A 20,715-nucleotide genomic window follows, 5' to 3' on the forward strand; every position below is an offset into this window, starting at 1 on the left:
ATTTATTTCATATCCACAAGCTCATCTTTATAGTGAAAAACACAGACAGAATATAGAAAACAAGTATGCCATTTGGATTTCTGAGTTTTCCATGCCAATCAATCTAACCAAAGTTTATATTCTTCCTCCATACAATACTTGCATCCTTCTCACATACGCTTTGATGTCTTTTGCATCTAGAAATGTTAAGTATTTAGCCATTTTCTTAAATATATCCAGTGACTTGGCTTCTATACCCACTTGTGGGACAGAATTCCATATGTTCACCACCCTCTGAATAAATAATTTCTCATCTTGATCCTAAATGTCCTGCCCTCTTATCTTTGTTCCTAGACTCTTGTATTGCTCCTAAAAAACTCCAAATTGGTCATGAAAAATAACCTGATGAAATTAGAATGACCAGTAGATAGGATGTTCAAAACATTTACATTTAACAAAGATATAGAAATATTGAGGCCGAGGTATTTATACAATAACTAAAATATTATTGGCTCACAACTAGAGTACAGGTTAAAATTTTTGTCATGCCACAAAAGCAAGAATGCAAAATTACAAGGGATGGTACATGAGCTATTCAAAATATTCTCAGACTGAATTTATTTTGTTATGAGTAAAGATTGGAGTTGCACGCAGACCAGTAGACAGAGCCATTGTCTATGAATGAGAAGTCAGTATCTAAAGAGCAAACTCTTGGTGATTAGGAATTTACTGGTCCAACAACAGCAGAAGTCAGATATTCTTCCTGTATCTATTTTGTGCCTAGTTAGCTCACTTGCCAAATTATTTTCATTCTTCCCTAACATCACCAACAAACCTTCCAGAAAAGATATTAGTACCACTTTAGTTCAGCAATGACAAGCCATCTTGTGCATGTTCTTGCTTCTTCAAAAATGAAGCATGATCTGGAACACCATCCCTTTAGCCACATATTCGCTGACCATTCTTCCTACTCCTACACTAACTATCATATACCACAAAATAATCCAGACACTACAGTCTTGGTTGCCCTGCTTATTAATCTATTATCTTGCTCTCCAAATTTGTATTGCAGTTCACCATCCCTCTTTTTACAGGTTATCAGTACCAAAGTGCACCACAATGTCGGGGTGTTTATTCATCCCTTTAAGAATGCCCTGCAGCCATCTTTGCATTGCAGTAAATAGATAACATAACAATGCAAACCTCATTTAGAGTGTAGAAAACATTTGTTTCCCTTAACAAGTGAATCTCTTGTCATTTCAGATCTCCTAATATTTTTTTTCTCCCTTCCTTTCCAGCAGAAGCATCAATGGTGCCACAAATGTGGCCATTTCCATTTCCCCCAAACAGCGACGTCTAAAAGCAGTGCATCTTTTCGAGATTGGTTTAGCTCATGGGACTTCCGCACTCCCTGCATCTACTGCTCCAACTGGTGGTCATCCATTGCATTTTGCCTGAGCATCCAATAATTAGATCATAAGACATAGGAACAGAATTAGATCATTTAGCCCATCGAGTCTGCTCCATTTCATAATGGCTGATCCATTTTTCCTCTCGGCTCCAATCTCCTGCCTTCTCCCCATATCCCCCTACGCCCTGACCAGTCAAGAATCTATCAACCTCTGCCTTAATCATACATGAAGACTTGATATCCACAGCTGCCTGTGGCAAAGAATTCCAGATTCACCACTCTATAGCTAAAAAAAAATTCCTTTTCATCTCCATTCTAAATGGACAATCCCTCCATTCTGAGGCTGTGTCCTCTGCTCTTAGACTCTCCCACTATAGGAACCATCCTCTCCACATCCACTCTATCAAGGCATTTCACTATTCAATGGGATTCAATGAGGTCACCCCTCATTCTTCTGAATTCTGGTGAATAGAGGCCCAGAGCCAACAAATGCTCTTCATATGACAAGCCATTCAATCCAGTAATCATTTTCATGAACCTCCTTTGAACCCTCCCCAGTTTCAGCACATCCTTTCTCAGATAAGGTCCCAAAACTGCTCACAATTTTCCAAGTAAGGCCTCACCAGTGCTTTATAAAAGCCCAACATTACATCCTTGCTTTTATATTCTAGTCCTCCTAAAAGGAATGCTAACATTGCATTTGCCTTCTTCACCAGACACAACTTGCAAATTAACCTTTAGGGAATCCTGCACAAGCACTCCCAAATCCCTTTAGGCCTCAGTTTTTGGTATATTCTCCCCATTTAAAGAATAGTCACCCTTCCATTTCTTCTACTAAAGTGCGTGACCATAAACTTCCCGACACGGTATTCCATCTGACATTTCTTTGCCCATTCCCGTAATCTGTCCAAGTCTTTCTGTAGCCTCTCTACTTCCTCAAAACTACCTGTCCCTCCACCCTTCTTCACATCGTCTGCAAATTTTGCAACAAAGCAATCCTCCAAATCATTAACATACAATGTAAAAAGAATCTGTCCCAACACGGACCCCTGTGGAACATTACTAGTCACTGGCAGTCAACCAGAGAAGGTTCCCTTTATTCCCACTCATCGGCTCCTGCCAGTCAGCCAGTTCTTTATCCATGCTAGAATCTTCCCTGTAATATGATAGGCTTGTAGCTTGTTAAGCAGCCTCTGCTTAACTATTTTCTAAGTAGCTTAATATCTTTAATATAGATATTAGTACTTTCACAGCATGTTGCAGTTCCATATTCTCTTTCTCTCTCTTCATAAATAGCAGGGTCTCACTTGCTACCCTTTGACCGACCAGCAAGACTCATTCCAGAATCTAGAGAATTTTGGAAGATCGTAACAAGCACATTTACTACCTTTATAGCCACCCCTTTCAAAAGTCAGGGCTTTATCAGTTTAAGTTCATTAACTTCTCCAGGACTCTACACTGCTGCCCACTAACAAAAACAGAGAAACAACGATCTACTGGGCACCATCTACTGCCAACAAATCCATCATGGACATTTCTGTCAATAATGCTTAGGTTAAAAATAACCCTTACAAAGCTAATGCCTTGTCATCGTATTGATGACAGCTTCTATTATTAATATAGACCCACTGCCTTATTAATTATGACAGACCAAGGACAAACCCATATGCCTAAGTCTAGCCTACATTATCCAGCAAAATTGAATGTCATATCTTCAGATGCTCTACAGTGTTTTTATTTAAATCATCAATTCCAATTGATCAGAGTTCAATGGAATATACGTGTAGTGGTGGTGCATTAAAAGGCATCGTATCTTCCTTCTTAATAGTCAGGAGCACATATAACTTTTACTCCTATTTTGTGGGTCCTGAGGCAGCTAATGAGTTCAGTGCAAAAGCAAAGCCTCTTCTTAGGCATATTTCATCAGCGTGGTAGAGCTACAATAGGGCTGTCTGCATGCAAAACTCCAAAAAGCAACAAAGGACACATCTTAATGTTCAGCATCCATCAGGAAAAAAAGCACTTTGTGAGCTTTACCACATCTAGCCTGGAATAGCAATTCAACAAACAGCAAAAATATTAAGCTTTTAAATGTGTCCCGAGTATACATTTATGAACTTTTACACTTACCTGGGAGTCATTTAGAAACATATTAGCAAAGGCCACTCTGTCACGTACTGCTACACTGCTCTCATACTAAAATGAGCAATAAAAATAAAAAGACAAAGTAATGATTTGGAGATTATGTCAATGATTAAAATTATAAACATTAAATGACAGGTAAAGAGCTTACCAGTACTCCATCGTACGATCCTGGTTCACTAGTCAGAAAGGCAAACATGACACACAGGTAAGGATTATTGAGCTGCAGTCTTAGAGTGCTACACATTTCTCGCCACAGAGAATCCTTTTCATCTGTGTAACCTGACAGAGCCATAGCTACAACATTCAGGTTCAAATCTGCTGCAAATCACAAAATACTCATCATAAACCATCACTTTAAACTCTATTCAGAAACAAATTGTCAAAAACAATCTTAAAATTGTATTCCCTCTCAACTATGCAGCTTCACTTCATTCCCAATACTAATATGGCTTAAGTGAGGATTACAATGTCTACATAATCAAACATTGAGAACAAATATCTTAAATAAAAAGCCACAGGATTACAGTGTACCATTGATTTGAAGGCACACATTTATCTTGCCTTTTTCCAGAGTATGTTTGTAAGATTTCTATATACTCAAACAAGAATACTGGTGTTTACTAGCCTCATAACAAAAGTGAGAGTAAGAAAATCATCCAGCAGATACTAGCTTAAATGAAGATCCTATGATTTTAAAAAAAGTCATTCACAACCACAAATTTGAACCATATTTTTCTTTTTTCTGATGAGCTCCACTTCCAAGGATTATTAAAGGTTCATATTATATAGTCTCCTTCTCCTGGATCTACCTGGGTTTCTGCTAATCACATTTATGCAAAGTGCACCAGGTCAGCACTCAGTCCCCTTTAGCTTAGGTTCACACAAACAAGTTTAAAAAGCCATATTTGGAGACATCCATGTAATCCAACAATGCTATAGCTATAACATTCAGATGTATATATGTAAATGTACATTACATATAAATCTACAGCCCATTACAGGCCCTCCAGCCCACAATGTTGTGCCAAACACGTAACCTACTCAAGAAACTGTCTACAATTACCCCTTATAGAAAATTATATTTTCTTCAAATTTAGCCTACCAAAATGAACCACTTCACACTTATCTGGGTTGAAGTCCATCTGCCACTTTTCAGCTTCTGCATCCTATTGATGTTCCGCTGTAACCTTCAACAACCCTCGAGACTATCCACAACACTCCCAATCTTTCTGTCATCAGCAAGCTTACTAACCCACCCTTCTTCTTCATCTAGGTCACTTATATAAAAATAAATCACAAAGACGAGGGGTTCCAGAACAAAGCACTGCGGAACACAACTGGTCACCATCCAGTGACCAGTTAGGAAGGGTTATCCATATTCAACATATGAAAATATCAAAATGTGCCTGAAGGAACACAAAGTATCGAATATCATTAGTTAACTAGATCTGAAGAACTTGAGAAGAAATTAATTTATTTATTCATTTTTCTTGAAGTCAGCTATATTTCCATCCATGTCTCACCACACCACTAGCTTCAAACCTCCTGCCTTGCAATCTTACCTCACCAAAGAACTTCAGAAAGGTAGCAGGATCTACAATAATTTCCACCCTACCTCCAAACTCTCCTGCTGAGATCTAGAATTAAAATTACATGTTGGATCCTGAATGCATGTCAGGATCAATTTTTGCATTTGAAGAACTTGCCATCTTGAAAGAGCAGTTTAAGTTGGGACAAAAAAAAACAGGAGATAGATTGGATAGGATAAGTGGCTTTTCCAGAAGCACAGTGGACACACTAACAACAATGTGCCCCTTTTTTACATCCCTTAAGCCTTTAACTCCATTAGTCCAGATGGATTATAGAGCACTATTATTTTAAATGTGCACAGAAATTTCTACAACTTACATTTACTTTATGATGACATACAAGTCAGGATCCTAACTAATGGTAGTACAACAGACAATCTTGATAAAGATGTGCCAAAGAAGGCTGAAAATCAGGTTTAATATTGGTTTAATGTAGGATAAAATAGAACAGCTAATGGACTGGGGTGCCACAGTAGTGTAGGCATTAGTGAGATGTTATTGCAGCTCAGGACATCATAGTTCAGAGTTCAATTTTGGTGCTATCTATAAAGGAGATGGTATGCCCTCCCTGTGAATGTGTAGATTTCCTCAAGTTGCTCCAGTTTCTTCACACATTCCAAAGACGTATGGTTTAGTAGGTTAGTTGGTCACTGTAACTTGTCCTGTGATCAGGTTAGGATCAAGTAGGTGGGCTGCTGGGCGGCATGGCTTGTTAGGCCAGAAGGGCCTGTTCCCCACTGCATCTCCAAATAAAAATAAGTAAATAATGATTTTGGGTGCTATTTGGAATTTATTTGCTTTCTCTGACACGGCATGGTTTCTTCCATATGCCAAAAATGTGGTATAGGTTGGCTGCTGTATGTCGTCCCTGAGTGGAAAGAAAATGACGAGGGAGGGCAGGGGTGAATTGATAGATTTAAGGAAAAGAAAAAGGATAAACAACAGTTAGTCTGGATACGGCAAGCCAAGAAGCCTTTTTGACCCTGCATGTCTATCTAACAAATCATTCACTGGCTACGTCAGGGCCATAGTGGTTGCCATACAGTAGTCTCTGGCCATTGTACATGCTCGGTGCCCAAGCTCAAATCTTATTGACTCATTCACTGAAGCACATGGAAGGACAACATTCTCACTGGTTGCTGGGAACCTCTGGAAGCGGAGGACTACTCACACCACCTCATGAACTACCCAGCTGCCTGCCACTCCCACTTGTTAGAAATGTGCATTTTCAAAATAATAAGACAAATAATACCTTATGAAATTAAGAATTGGTCTTACACACAGAAATAAAGATTGCACCAAGAATCGTGTTGATTATTGTTTTGATATTGTGCAGTGGTGATTTACAGTTAAAAGTATTGACACAACATCAATTGCACAATCACAACTCAATGTTGTTTTCTTGAAGCAGTGCGATTAGGACATATAGTAGTATAATAAATTTGTTTTTAAAATGTGCACACACTAAAGTCATCTTGGTATCATTTTATCAATATAACCAGAAATCCCCCCCAAAATGTGCCATCTATGAATGAATTGAATTTAAAATCAATGAAAAAAAATCTTAAATTTCACTGAACCCTTCTACTAGTTTGCATTAGCCTGGTCAGTTCCTATTAAATTAAATACTTCATCCAAGCATCCAGTGACACCAGTTAGATTTCACAACTTGTTTAAATAAATTTATTATGTCACTTCAAAGGATCACAAGTAGCACAAATTCTCGCCATGCTCATTTTGAGCCAGTGCTGTGCCCAGATTTGTGGGTGAATCTGCATTCCTAGTACAATGTTTGGAAACCAAGACACTCCATGGAACATCAATTTAAAATACGGATAAACCCTAACAAAAAACAAGGCCAAGACGTTGAGAAATTGTCATTTAAAGTTTTTCATACACAAAAAGTAGTGTCTATCCTGCATTCATCTCATTTTATTACTCAAAACAAATTAGGTCATTCTCTTTTACCTCACTGAAAAAAAATAAAAGGCAATAATAAATTTAACAGACATTTTAGGATTAAATAGCTTCAAACAATAATAAAAAAATAGATGGTATACCTTTCCCTAAAGCAGCTCCCTTATTGAGAATCTCTATTGCTCTTCGGATGTCAAGATTAAAAAGTGCAACAGCAGCAGCTCTTTCCCATTCTTCTCCTTGTTCCAATGAGTTTAGAAAAGGACCCACATCAATATCTGGACCCTTCTGGATCCAGCCACAAAGCTGAAGAGCCAAACATCGTTCCTCACTCTGGTACCTGATCACATCCGTCTGTCGATCCGATCCTGTCCAACTATGTTTATAGCTCTCTGTTTTTCTCTCTGGCAATGGGATAATTGCAAACAAAGATGATAATGATGCTTCAGAGAATATATTGGTTTCTAGAAAATAAATATATCCATGCTTTTTTTGTGGGGTGGCACAGTAGGCAGCAGTTGGCACAATGCTTTACAGCACCAGCGATTGGGGTTCAATTCCTGCCATTATATGTTCCCCAGGGACCCTATGGGTTTCCTCTGGGTGTTCCACTTTCCTCCCATTTTCTAAAGATGTACAGTTTAGGGTTAAGTAAGTTGTGGGCAGACAATGGTGTCATCAGAAGCATGGACACTTGTGGCCTGCCCCCAGCGCATCATCAGACTATGTTGATTGTTGACACAAACATTGCATTTCACAGCATGTAGATGGAAACATCAAAACATGTCCAAATAAAGCTAATCTTTGTTAACTGAACTTAATTCCAATGTTCTAATCTGCAACAGTTTTCACATATGGAAACATGCAAATAGGGTTTCAAACCATCACAGCATTAAATTGCATAAAAAGCAAAGTAAATTAAATTATTTACACATTATTGTTTATTTTTATTTAAAGTCAAATGCTATGAAACTTGAAAAATAACCTGGAACATTGTTGTTGAGTAGCTTGCTGAGCTGGTTTGCAAATGTTTCTTTACCCAGCCAGGCAACATCATGAGTGCAGCTTCGAATTCATTCGAAGTTGCACTGGGTAACGAAACATCTCCAAGCCAACAAGCCAGCTCGGCAAGCTACTCAACAACATCCTCCTCAAACCAAGCTACAAATTTTTTCCAACATCTTAAAAACCTGGAACATGAAAGATGAAATCAAAAATTGCATTTAAATTCACTCACCAGCACTTGATTTTAAAATTGCTTTAATGCCAGAGTAAACAAGAGGCACTTTGTTCACAGATGACTTCTGTTCTGCATCTTCTGCATATTGTTTCATGAGTGATTACAAATTTAGGAAAGCAACATGAAGGAAAAAATTGACCAATTTCATTTGCCACCTTCAATAGTAACTAGCAAAATTCTAAATGCTCAGCATCTCCTAGCAATGTGCAGTAACCTTAAAATGATCCAGAATTTGAACATTCCATATCTAAACCTACAATCACACTGTTGCCATCAAACAGCTGCAGTCTTCCTTAAATCATCTGATGGCAGACATTAGCTGCCAAGACAGCTCACAGCCAACTACACACCATTTTAGTGAAAATTAGGTACCACAGTAAATTATTAGTGATTACACTTCAAAGGCATAGAGCACTTTAGATTGCCGAGGTTTCAGATGACAAATTAAATTTCTTTCTCCTTGAACTTTAAAGTAACAACTTCAAAAAATAGTTGCAAAATAGTCATTTATATGGTCATATCAAACACTGAGACTAATTAAAATGTTAAAATACTTTTGTAATAACCAGTAATACCTGGCAGACACACAAGGCATCAATAACTGCTTCAAAAAGAAAATTTTTCTATGTTATTTAATACTGAAAGTTAATACTGCAATGGAAAAATATTAAAGAGGCTCTTTCAGGAATTGCAATCTCTCTTCTTGATAGATAATATTAAACTCTTCTTCATTAGAAGTTAAATTTTTATCATTCTCAGATTTTCCAAAATCACTTCAGCAATGAATATTGCAATTTTAATTTTCCATTTAAGAAGTGTAACTAATACAAGCAAGGTAGTCTACAGCGCAAAAAGGATGTTTAATATGCTTAGAACCATGCCTATTCATTGTTCAGATGCTGGAGTGGGGTTCGGGGAACAGAAGAAAAATGGAGGATATATTTACACTTCAAAAGTTCATCGCTACATGTAAAAGAGTTTAAAATGGCCCAAGACAAGTGAAAACCATGATATCTCCAGTTAAATGCAGGAGGGATTTTTACAAGTCACAAAATGATGACTGATGGGGACATTGACATATTCAAGAAATAGGATCATGCTTTGTAGCCTGGCTAGCAGTTGTAAAGCAGCCATATACAAAGATTTCAGGAGCTGAAAATATGTCAGAATATGCAGAGTTTCATAGAAACACGGGAAATGCTAGAAAATAATTACTACCCATCCTACTTAGTCTATTATGCCAAATAAAAAATAAAGTCCAACGTTATGCAATAATGAAGCTGTTGACTAACCACAGCATTCAATCTCTATCAATTAATAAACAACAGAACAATTGCAGCAAGTTATAGAGTTGTATAGCAAAGGTACAGAACCTTTGGTCCAGCTTGTCCATTCCATTCATGGGGCCTACTCAATCTAGTCCCATTTGCCTGCTTCTGGCCAACATCCCTACAAATCTTTCCTATCCACCATCTTTTAAACATTGTAATTGGACCTGCCTCCATACTTTCTCTGCAGCTCATTTCCTTACCTACCAACTCCTTTGTGGAAAAACTTGTCCCTCAGAAACCTTTCAAATGTTTTCCCCCTTACCTGATCCTATGTTCTCTAGTTAAACTTATCTATTTTGGGAAGAATTTGACGATCCACCATAGTTATTCATACACCCCCCCCCCACCACGATTTTATAAACCTCCAGGGTTACCCCTTCACATCAGGGAGAACAGTCCTAGCTTCTCCTTATAACACAAGTCCTCATGGTAACATCCTTATGAATCATTTCTTCAGCCTTCCTTGTTTAATCACATTCTTACTGTAGCATGTCAAGCTAAACTACACACAGTACTCCAAACACTGTCTCACCAATATCTATCATAGCTATAGTATGACGTCCCAATATGTTTCAGTGCCCCAACCAATGAAGGCAAGTATGCCATACGGCTTCTTTGCCATGCTATGTTACCACCTTCAGAGAACTAGCAATATGTACTCTATGTGCCAGTCCTGCCCGGGTTTAAATTTCCCATAAAACATCACCTTGCACTTATCTTGAATATACGCATAGCCCAAGATAAAAATCTTTCAGGTAATCAAAAATAAAAATCATAGCATCTTTCACTTACTTCAAAATATAGCAGTATAGCAAAGTAAAAAATAAACATTCTTAACTCTTGTCCTGATGAAGGGTCTCGGTCCAAAATATCGACTGTTTTCCTTAGATGCTGTCTGGCCTGCTGAGTTCCTCCATCATTTCGTGCGTGTTGCTTGGACTTCCAGCATCTGCAGATTTTCTTGTGTTTGTGATTCTTAACTCTATGCAAGCTTTGGTCTTAAAAATATCTCTGCAAGATTTATCACTTTTTAAACAGTAATTTCCATTGCTAAGGATATTAATCAAAAGGATATAATGTAGGGTGTACCATAAAGATTTTAACTGAGGATCATCATCTCCAGCCAACAAATGATTTCTCCACACTTGCTCGGTATCAAGCCCATATCTTGACAGTGCTCGCTGTCTCATTTTTGTGGCAACATCTTTCTCTCCTGAACTAGTTTCTCCCTCTTCGCTGCAGTTGTACAAGTGTCTGCCACATGCCCACATCAAAGTAGTTGTGGGACTCCAAGCCAACGATATCCGCTCAAAGACTGTAAAATCTGACATCAGTCTATTTGACGTCACCACAACCATACGGTTCTGATTTGTTGGATGCCAAGCAAATGAGGCAATATAGTTTTCACATGGCTGTACACTCCTTTCAATTATGGTAGGTTCAGTTTCATCCCCAATGGGAGCTGGTGTGTGTTGCATATCATAGAGGCGAATTATATTGCTATCTCTAGTCAACGTAGCCAGCAATCCAGTTCTTGTTGGACACCAAGCTACCTTTGTTAGTGGTTTGGGTTGCTCAGTCAATGTCAGTACTGGCTTTTCAAACTTCCTCAGGTCCCAAATTGCCACCTGTCCTTCAAAGAAAGATGCCACACGATCATGAAAATGAGGATCAACTGTTACACCCTGAACAGCTTTTGTATTGACAAACATCTTTTGGCTGGTGTTTCTCAGGTCAAAAATTGCAAGGTTGCGATGCATACCCGCTAGAAGCAGTTTTTGGTCTCTTGGAAGCCAGCAAAGGGAGAGGCTTGCATCATTCTGCCCTAGTTCATACAATGGCTTTGTCACCACAAGTCCTGCATCGGTATCACCAGCAGAAAGCCGGACTTTCTCTGCTGGAACTGCAATTTCAGGTGTGTATTTGCTGCTGATATCCCAAATGAGTACAGAGAAATCTGCTCTGTGTTTATCCAGTCCAGCAGCAAGCCAATTGCTGTCCACAGGATTCCAGGCCAATGTATTACACTGACGAGCATGCTTAGGAACAAATTCTTTCCCCATCAAATCTCTGAATTTAGAATTACGATCTTGACCAAGGCTGGTAAGGACAACCCGTCCATTGGCTTGACCGACAGCAAGTAAACATTCGGGATCATATTTAGGATACCAAGCCACACATTTCATATAAGGTGTGTCAGAGTTAATTGCCAACAATGTGGCTGTGGTGTCCTCCGAAAGCCTCAACGAACCAGCTTTAGCTTCAAAATTTCCAACTGATTCAGTACGATAAAGACAAAGTTCAGAGTCACAAACGACAAATCTGTCCACATGATGTGGAGCCCATAGGATATCAGGTTTGGAACCACTCATTTTTTTCTACCAGATTTAAAGATGATTCATTCCAAAAGCTTTAACATTTCCAGTATCAGTCTGACTGAAGAGACACAAGCACATGCTCTTCATTGTGCATCATTATAGAACTGCAAGAAAAACAAATTATTTTGATTTACTAAATAGTAAACAATTATTTTCAGCTACAGAAAGTTCAAAGTTTACAGTATATTTATTTCTACTTTTGAATGGCAGGAATATTTTAATTACATTTCCATTCATCCAAGATTTTATAACTTTGGTTCTAAAAATAGGCACAGTCATGCTGACTGAGCATCTCGAACTGGAAGAGTCTGCAGACCTTCCATTTACACGAGCTAAATGCGGTGGGCTTATTTCACTGGCCCTCGGTATCCAAGTACAACTACAAGGTCCAAATAACATCCACTTCACAGAAGTCATTGAACTTAGTAGAATTACAGTGGATTCTGGTTAGTTGGGGCACATCAGGACCAGAACACTTTGGCCCAATTAAGCAGCTGTCCCAATTAGCTGAAGTTTCGTGGAACTACCACTTAACTGAATAACAAATCATGTATTTAAATGAAACACAGAATAAATTAGAACCCTACCAAAACTACTACAGCATTATATATAACCATAACAGCACAGAAACAGGCCATCTCGGCCCTTCTAGTCTGTGCCGAGCTCTTACTCTCATCTAGTCCCACCGACCTGCACTCAGCCCATAACCCTCCATTCCTTTCCTGTCCATATAGCTATCCAATTTCACTTTAAACGACAACATCGTACCTGCCTCGACCACTTCTGCTGGAAGCTCATTCCACACAGCTACCACTCTCTGAGTAAAGAAGTTCCCCCTCATGTTACCCCTAAACTTTTGTCCTTTAACTCTCAACTCATGGCCTCTTGTTTGAATCTTCCCCACTCTCAAAGGAAAAAGCCTATCCACGTCAACTCTATCAATCCCCTTCATAATTTTAAACATCTCTATCAAGTCCCTCCTCAATCTTCTACACTCCAAAGAATAAAGACCTGACTTGTTCAACCTTTCTCTGTAACTTAGGAGATGAAACCCAGGCAACATTTTAGTAAACCTCCTCTGTACTCTCTCAATTTTATTGACATCTTTCCTATAATTCAGTGACCAGAACTGTATATAACTGTATTAGTTTCTAATAAGTTATTGATGGGGGAATTCAGTTTACACTGATGTTTTCTTTTAATTGACTATAAATGAACAAAATCAGTGCAAACGCATGGTACAGAAAATGAACCGTCTTCAAACAGTGCTTCCTCCAAATGTTCATTTTAATTGTAACATTCAAAATGCTTACTGATACCTTCAAATTCTTCGTAGTTCCTAACTTGAAGTAGTGAAATTGCTTTGTTTCTCAGCCAATTCTGGCATCTACAAGCCTGAACTGTTCTAATTGTCTTACTGTTTATTACTCACCAACTATCAGTGACAAAAATCACTGCATTTTAAACACAAACACACGCAACTGACACGGTTTAAAAACTGTTCACTCCAAACACTGTGTAGTGTCTAATGACCACACGAGTGCACACAACTGATGCTAGCTGGAAACAGTCTCTTGCCCCAGTGAAGTGGCACAGCATCCCAAATAAATGAAGGGCATCCTTGCTATTTTCTCAATTAATTTTAGTTCATTCAGAGTTATCCCAAATAAGCAGCTGCCCCAATTAACCGGAATCCACTGTACATAAAAGTATTCCAATTTTAATGAAAACTAAAATTTAAAGAGTTAATTAAAATCAAATTAAAAACCTGAAGCAAAATAATAAAGCAACACACATCAAAGTTGCTGGTGAATGCAGCAGGCCAGGCAGCATCTCTAGGAAGAGGTGCAGTCGACGTTTCAGGCCGAGACCCTTCGTCAGGACTAACTGAAGGAAGTGTGAGTAAGAGATTTGAAAGTTGGAGGGGGAGGGGGAGATCCCTCCAAGAGGTCGACTGTACCTCTTCCTAGAGATGCTGCCTGGCCTGCTGCGTTCACCAGCAACTTTGATGTGTGTTGCTTGAATTTCCAGCATCTGCAGAATTCCTGTTGTTTGCATAGCAAAACAATAAACTTCACTCCATCTCCTACAGCCTGGAATCCTCTCAACTCTCATATGAACTGAAACATCCAGTATTAACTTTCCTTTAATTTTTAATATAGGTAGCAAATAAGCTATAGCGGATTCCTTCAGAATGTTCAGGAATAAAAAAAATTCCTCAAGGAGAATGCAGTGATTTTTTTTTCTTAAAATGATATAAAAGAATACAAAGTACGAAGAGATACAAGATGGTAAGGCAGCACGTTTTCCAAAATGTTGAAGGTTAATTTAATAGTACTCAGAATTTTTGGTGTCTCACAGCTCCAGTCATGCTTAATCCTGAATATGGATGCTGTATGCATGGAGTTTGCATGTTTTTCCTGTAACTGGGTTCTTTCTGGGTGTTCCAGTTCCCTCCCACATGCCAAAGATATGTTTCCAGGTGGGTAAATTGGTTCTTGTAAAATATCATTAAAGAAGGTAAATTGCAAGAAAATTAACTGGAAAGGGGAAATGAAGATGCACTCTAAACGAAGATGCAGGAGGAAATGGTTAAGGGTGCGATATGTTTGGCACAGACTTTGATAGAGGACCCATTTGGCTAATTTAAAGGCATGGGTCCAATATAAAACAGTAAAAGAATCTAAAAAGAAAACTAACTGAAAAAGAAACAGTAAATTTGGATGACTAAAGGCATAATTTCAACATCGCACTTCCAATTTATTTCCTACTCCTCCCTCAAAAGTATGCAAGTGTGTGACATTAGCCCAGCAACAAATGGGTCAAACTTAAACATGGCAAATTGTGAAACTGAATGTAATAAATCTAGAATCAGAAAACTAAATCTGCTGCATGTTTTATTTTGAAAAGCTCAACAGCTTAAATACCATTTAAAAAAAAACCAAGTTACTTCTTTTAAATACAATTTGAACATAAAAAGCTAGGAGTGAACTTCTTGGAATGTTCCACATATTTTATTGTACAAGACACTCAGTATGGTTTAATGAACTACAACAAATTTGTCCTCACTCAGCCTTACTATCATTTCAGGTAATTATTCTGTTAAAATACTTTGGTGCATTGTGTGAAGTTAATCACACTCAATGCTCAGGATGCATAAACTTGGTTTCAGAGAGCACAGCACAGCTACTTGCAGAAATCTTAACACAGATACTGCAATGTGCAATAAAATATTAAAGGCTGATGCAGATTCTGAAGAAAGATTCACTTAAGTACCTTGGTTATCTCCAAGGTATAGACATTGCCTTCCCATCAATTCCAGGAATCAATTAGCATTGAAGCTATTAAAAAACAAATAATGGAACCATATTTTTAATTAGCACATCTGTGCGTGGGAGAGGGAGGGAGTTAAAGAAAAGCTTGGAGCATACAAGATTAACAGACAAAACAAAAGATTATATACAAAGATGAAAAAATGCCAATAAATTTTACATACTGACAGAATGCAGTATGTTTTGACATCTCAAGCGGAAAAGCACTTTTCAGGGTTTGATCTAAGGCAACAAAATCAGTTTATATAACTTTGACACTGTTGTCAAGTTTTCTTAAGATTTGTTAAGATCATGTTGATGGGTGCAAATCAATACCCGTGTCCAGGAGCAGCAAAGCAATAACAATAAGGTTGCTGTTGATTTCAACAGACAAAATGATGGATCGCAAGAGCCGCATTGAGAAGTCTTCCAGTAAATGCTGCAATGAAAGACATTCATGAAACAGTTTGAAATATATTCATTAGACTCCATTATTGGGAAACAACTTATCTGAAATTCACCTGAAGTTATGGATTCTAAAGGGGAAAAAAAACAATGTACCATTCAACTAATTTATAGGTTATTTCTCACTACAGATTTTTAAGCTGCTTTTCTCACTTGAGATTTGTTATTTAAATTATAATTTAGCTGGAGTTATTCCCCTTTCAATAGGGGAAGGTGTGAGGGGTTATGATGGGGGCATTTAAAATCATTTGGGGTTCAGACACAGCAAGAGAGATACTGTTCCTGTTGGAACAAGGGTCAAGAACCAGGAATGAAGGCAAATGGGAAAAGCAAGTGAACGTGAGGAAGCTTTTTTAAAAAAGAATGCTCCAATAGTAAAGATCCCAACTGAATTATCAAGTGATATTCAAAAGAGAACTAGTTAAATACTGAAATAGTAAGGAATTTGCAGGTCTATGATCATCTGTAATGTCATCATGTAACACCAATATGATTCACTATAGCTCTTCCTGAAACCTCCATTAAGCAATATCAGTTCACTCCACATTTTGTAGAGTAATGGCTAACAGCACTAAATATAGAAAAGTGTGGGAATGGAGAACACTCTACTGTGTTACTAATAACTTTCACTCCAGAATAAGCCACAATATTAGCCAATCTTTTCCAGTACAGTTACAACACTAATATCTACCTGGAAGTGTGGAAAATTGCCTAGCCTTACCCTCCTCATAAAAAGCAGAAATTCAAACCAAATAATTTCTGCCCAAACAACCTATTCACAACTATCAGCAAACTGATGGAAACTATCTTAAGCAGTTCAATCAAACAGTACTTAACCGCAAACAGAGGTCAAGAGCACTTAAGGCAATTAAGTCTTAGGTAATTTGAAAATAGCACATTTCATTCAAGGAATGCAATCTAGAATAAAAATTCATAAACATTAATTAATTAGAAGTTATTAAAACAGAAGGCATAGGGTCCAAATAAGAGCATTTTTAGTCCAGGACATACACCAGTATCTTGCATACAACCAGCTATCGGACCACTAATGGAATGAACACCAAAAGGAGTCTCAGCTGCATTACAAGTAGAAGTATTAAAGGCAACTGCACTGTCATGCCAGAAAGCTGGCATGAACCACTGCCTTCCCAGTTGCTGCTCAAGGAACCCAAGATGAAGCCCCTCACTCCCACAGTGAATATTCTATGCTGAATGTGGCAAGGCAGGCTGTGAGAGTAGCAATGGACAGTAAGCTACTCAGGCCTGGCATACGAGACTCAGAGCTACACCCTGCCAGAATGGTGGATGCAGGCCTTGGGGGAGGGGGAGGGGGAGGGGGAGGGGGAGGGGGAGGGGGAGGGGGAGGGGGAGGGGGAGGGGGAGGGGGAGGGGGAGGGGGAGGGGGGCTGGCAGCAGCTGACCCATGGATAGACAGACCACCCCGATCCCATATCTTCACATCCCTGTTCTTTTTTCTTGCTCTTTACCTCTTTCTGAGCTCAGGGCCTACCAATCATAAACTTGTTACTTCAGAGAGAAGCAACACACACAAAATGCTGGTGAACGCAGCAGGCCAGGCCGCATCTATAGGAAGAAGTACAGTCGACGTTTCAGGCCAAGACCCTTCCAAAACATCGACTGTACTTCTTCCTAAAGATGCCGCCTGGCCTGCTGCGCTCACCAGTATTTTGTGTGTGTTGCTTGAATTCCCAGCATCTGCAGATTTCCTCATGTTTACTTTAGAGAGAAGTCTCTATCCTGGGTAGAGGCATCACATCCACCGGGAGACACAAAATACTCTGCAGGTACCGAGGTAAAAGCAACTCGCACAACACAAAACACTCTGCAGATGCTGGGGTCAAAGCAACTCGCACAACACAAAACACTCTGCAGATGCTGGGGTCAAAGCCACACGCACAACACAAAACACTGCAGATGCTGGGGTCAAAGCCACACGCACAACACGCTGGAGGAACTCAGCAGGTCGGGCAGCATCCGTGGAAACGATCAGTCAACGTTTCGGGCCGGAACCCTTCGTCAGGACTGTAGAGGGAAGGGGCAGAGGCCCTATAGAGAAGGTGGGGGGAGGGTGGGAATGAGAAGGCTGGTAGGTTCCAGGTGAAAAACCAGTATGGGGCAAGATAAAGGGGGCAGGGGAGGGGAAGCAGGGAGAGGATAGGCAGGAAAGGTGAAGAAGGAATAGGGGAAGGAACCATGAGGGCAGTGATAGGCAGCTGGGGAGGGGACAGAGGGAAACTGGGATGGGGGAAGGGAGGAACAGGGAATTACCAGAAGTTGGAGAATTCAGTGTTCATGCCAAGGGGCTGGAGACTACCCAGACGGTGTGCATTTACTTGGAAATTATTCTTAAGGACCCAAAAGCATGGTAGGTTGGAAATCAGGCACTTAATTGCAAGGGCAGATGATTATAGAGCCTCTCTAGTAATGCCTTTCATATTATTAGTCACACACAAAGCTAGTTCCTCTTCAACTTTAGCACTTCCTGATGGAAGACCCATTGATCAAGCCATTGCATCAGCCTGAGCATGCCAAATACAGAAAATCAATGACACACATCTGCAGATGTATTTAAAATGCTAAAATATTTCAGTTTTTCTATAAGAACTTTACCAAGTATTTAACATGACATAACGTTTACAGGCTCAAATGGCAGGAGTGATGATGTTTAAGTAGTATTCTTTAAAAAAGCAAGAAACAGATTGCTGGAGAGAAATCAAGAATGTGACAATGAAGCTACTGATTTAAGACATCTTAGATTTTTTTCCTTCAAATATAAAGAGCATTGTTACAAGTCTAATGTCTTTTGTAATGCTCCCTCCCGCCCTCAAGATACTTTGATAGTTGAACGCCAGTGCTCTTATTATTTGTCTCTGGTTTTGACCTTGTATCAAATGGATGCTTTTTGGTGCCAACACTCCAACAGCCTTCACATCCAAAGTTTGTATCCTCTGCTATTTCCACCAACCACAACATGATCTCACACCAAACTCATTTCTCCAGCAAATGAAGGTGTATTAGCCGTCCTTGATCTCATCCCCCAGCACTGTCCAAAAATCAGAATAATCCTTCCACTTCTTCTCCCACACACACACTTACCTGCTTACCTAGTTTTTCTTCACCTCTCCCCCAGTAAGTTTCATCTACCCATGATTTCCTCCCCATCTGGTTCCACCTATCACCTACCCATTCAACCTGAAACATTGTCTACTGATGCTGTTTGACTAACTGAGCTTTCCCAGCATTGATTGTTGTTGGACATCTTCGGTGTTTGTGCTTGCAAATTTAAAGGAGAAAATCCTAATTCCTCCTTCCAAAACACAAACTACTGAAATATCTTGCATCCAAAGCTTAAGTGTGCATTCACACTTTAAAGTTATGCATTACTTTATACTTTATTGTCGCCAAACAATTGATACCAGAACGTACAATCATCATAGCGATATTTGATTCTGCACTTCCTGCTCCCTGGATTACAAATCTATAGTAAATATTAAAAAATTAAACTATAAATCATAAATAGAAAATATAAAAATGGAAAGTAAGGTAGTGCAAAAAAAACCGAGCTTCAGGTCCGGACATTTGGAGGGTACGGCCCAGATCTGGATTACAATCCATACTATCCAGTTATCTCCCCACTTAGATGATTCTATAGCACAAAAAGTAACAATAACTAGTATTAATCAAACACTGGAACAAGAGACACACATGTATCCTAACCAACACAGAGATTCATTCTTCAGCTATCTAAATTCAAATATCATAATTCCATTTCATCAATAAAGCAGTCAATGCACAACAGACTCAGACAAAATGCATGTAACAGGCAATTCTAATATTCATCCAGAAAGCTACCTCCTATGGTTTACTGGAAATGCTGAACAGATAAGGAGGTATATGGGAAGCGTATTAGAACTTTCACTGACATTAACTGTTTTTTCTTTCAGAAACGCGTTTTAACTCAGTATTTCCAATAGCTCTATTTCAAATTTGCCATCCCGACAACCTCACAGAGCCTAAGAACAAAATACAGGAGCTGGAGTAAACCATGTGATCCTCACAAGCCTGCTCCTCCATTTACTACTAACCTGATCTTGGCCTCAGCTACACTTTCTGCAGAATCTCCGCATAACCTGAAACCCCAGTATAAAATACTCATCGCGGCTGCTTGTCACTCACAAAAGTGATTAAAAAAGGAATAGGAGTGAGTTTTTAAGTGGCTTGTTTTGCGACCTTAAATACACTCACAACAAGAACTGTCACCAGACCCGGATTCTAGGTTCAAGCTTCCCGCAGGGATTCCAGCACAAATGACGTCCCCTACTAAAGGGAGGACCAAAACCCCAAGCACCCCCACCCCCGTGATTGACACACGCCATTCATGTTTCGGTGGTCCCGCTGCGAACGGATCTGCACCCCGCTGACACCTGACCACCCAGCAGGCCGCAATCCATCTCCCAGTTTCCATCCACGTCGCAATTCAACTGCCGGTCTAACAAGCCGCCGCACGCTTCCCGCAGAGGACCAGTCGGCCCTACGGCCTGGCCGACAGAAGCTTTATATTTCTTACCCCCATCCCAATCCCATTCCGCCATCGCCAGCAGCGTCACGTCGGCCACTAACTACAAATATAACCGGCCGTCCTCAGGACAACCGGCGCGAACCGAAACCCAGCGTTAATACCGGCTTTATCCGGGGTGAAAAACAGCGGTCACTTCGGCGCATGCGCGCTCGCTCTGTTTATCCACGTGACCCATGACGCGCGAGAGGAAACACCTCGCCCTTAGCAACGGCGAGTGACCCGTCTGCCCTTGGTCTCCGCCATTGCCAGGCTGCGGTCCAAACCAAGCTGAAGGGCTGTCTGGCCAGGCAGCATCTATGGGGAGGAGTAGCAGTCGACGTTTCAGAACTGATGATGGGTCAACTGTACT

The 20,715-nt window shown here is 39.7% G+C and overlaps 1 protein-coding gene across 5 annotated transcripts in view; it reads right to left on the reverse strand.

The window, feature by feature from the left end:
* mios (missing oocyte, meiosis regulator, homolog (Drosophila)) overlaps positions 1–20,515 on the reverse strand; it is a 48,285-nt gene extending 27,770 nt beyond the window's left edge. For 3 of the 5 annotated variants that reach the window (XM_072253400.1, XM_072253403.1, XM_072253404.1), the window contains exons 1-6: positions 20,355–20,509; positions 10,688–12,094; positions 8,279–8,377; positions 7,185–7,445; positions 3,684–3,853; positions 3,521–3,586 (exon numbers count right to left, since the gene is read on the reverse strand). In XM_072253400.1, coding sequence (XP_072109501.1) covers positions 3,521–3,586; positions 3,684–3,853; positions 7,185–7,445; positions 8,279–8,377; positions 10,688–11,984 — 1,893 coding nt within the window. In that variant the 5' untranslated portion in view covers positions 11,985–12,094; positions 20,355–20,509. Of the gene's footprint in view, positions 1–3,520; positions 3,587–3,683; positions 3,854–7,184; positions 7,446–8,278; positions 8,378–10,687; positions 12,095–20,354 lie in introns of all 5 variants that reach the window. The other 2 variants (XM_072253401.1, XM_072253402.1) reach the window with 2 other exon arrangements.
* Between the last annotated feature and the right edge of the window lie 200 nt (positions 20,516–20,715).

The sequence above is a fragment of the Mobula birostris genome, chromosome 3 (assembly GCF_030028105.1).
Source record: "Mobula birostris isolate sMobBir1 chromosome 3, sMobBir1.hap1, whole genome shotgun sequence".
NCBI lineage: Eukaryota > Metazoa > Chordata > Chondrichthyes > Myliobatiformes > Myliobatidae > Mobula > Mobula birostris.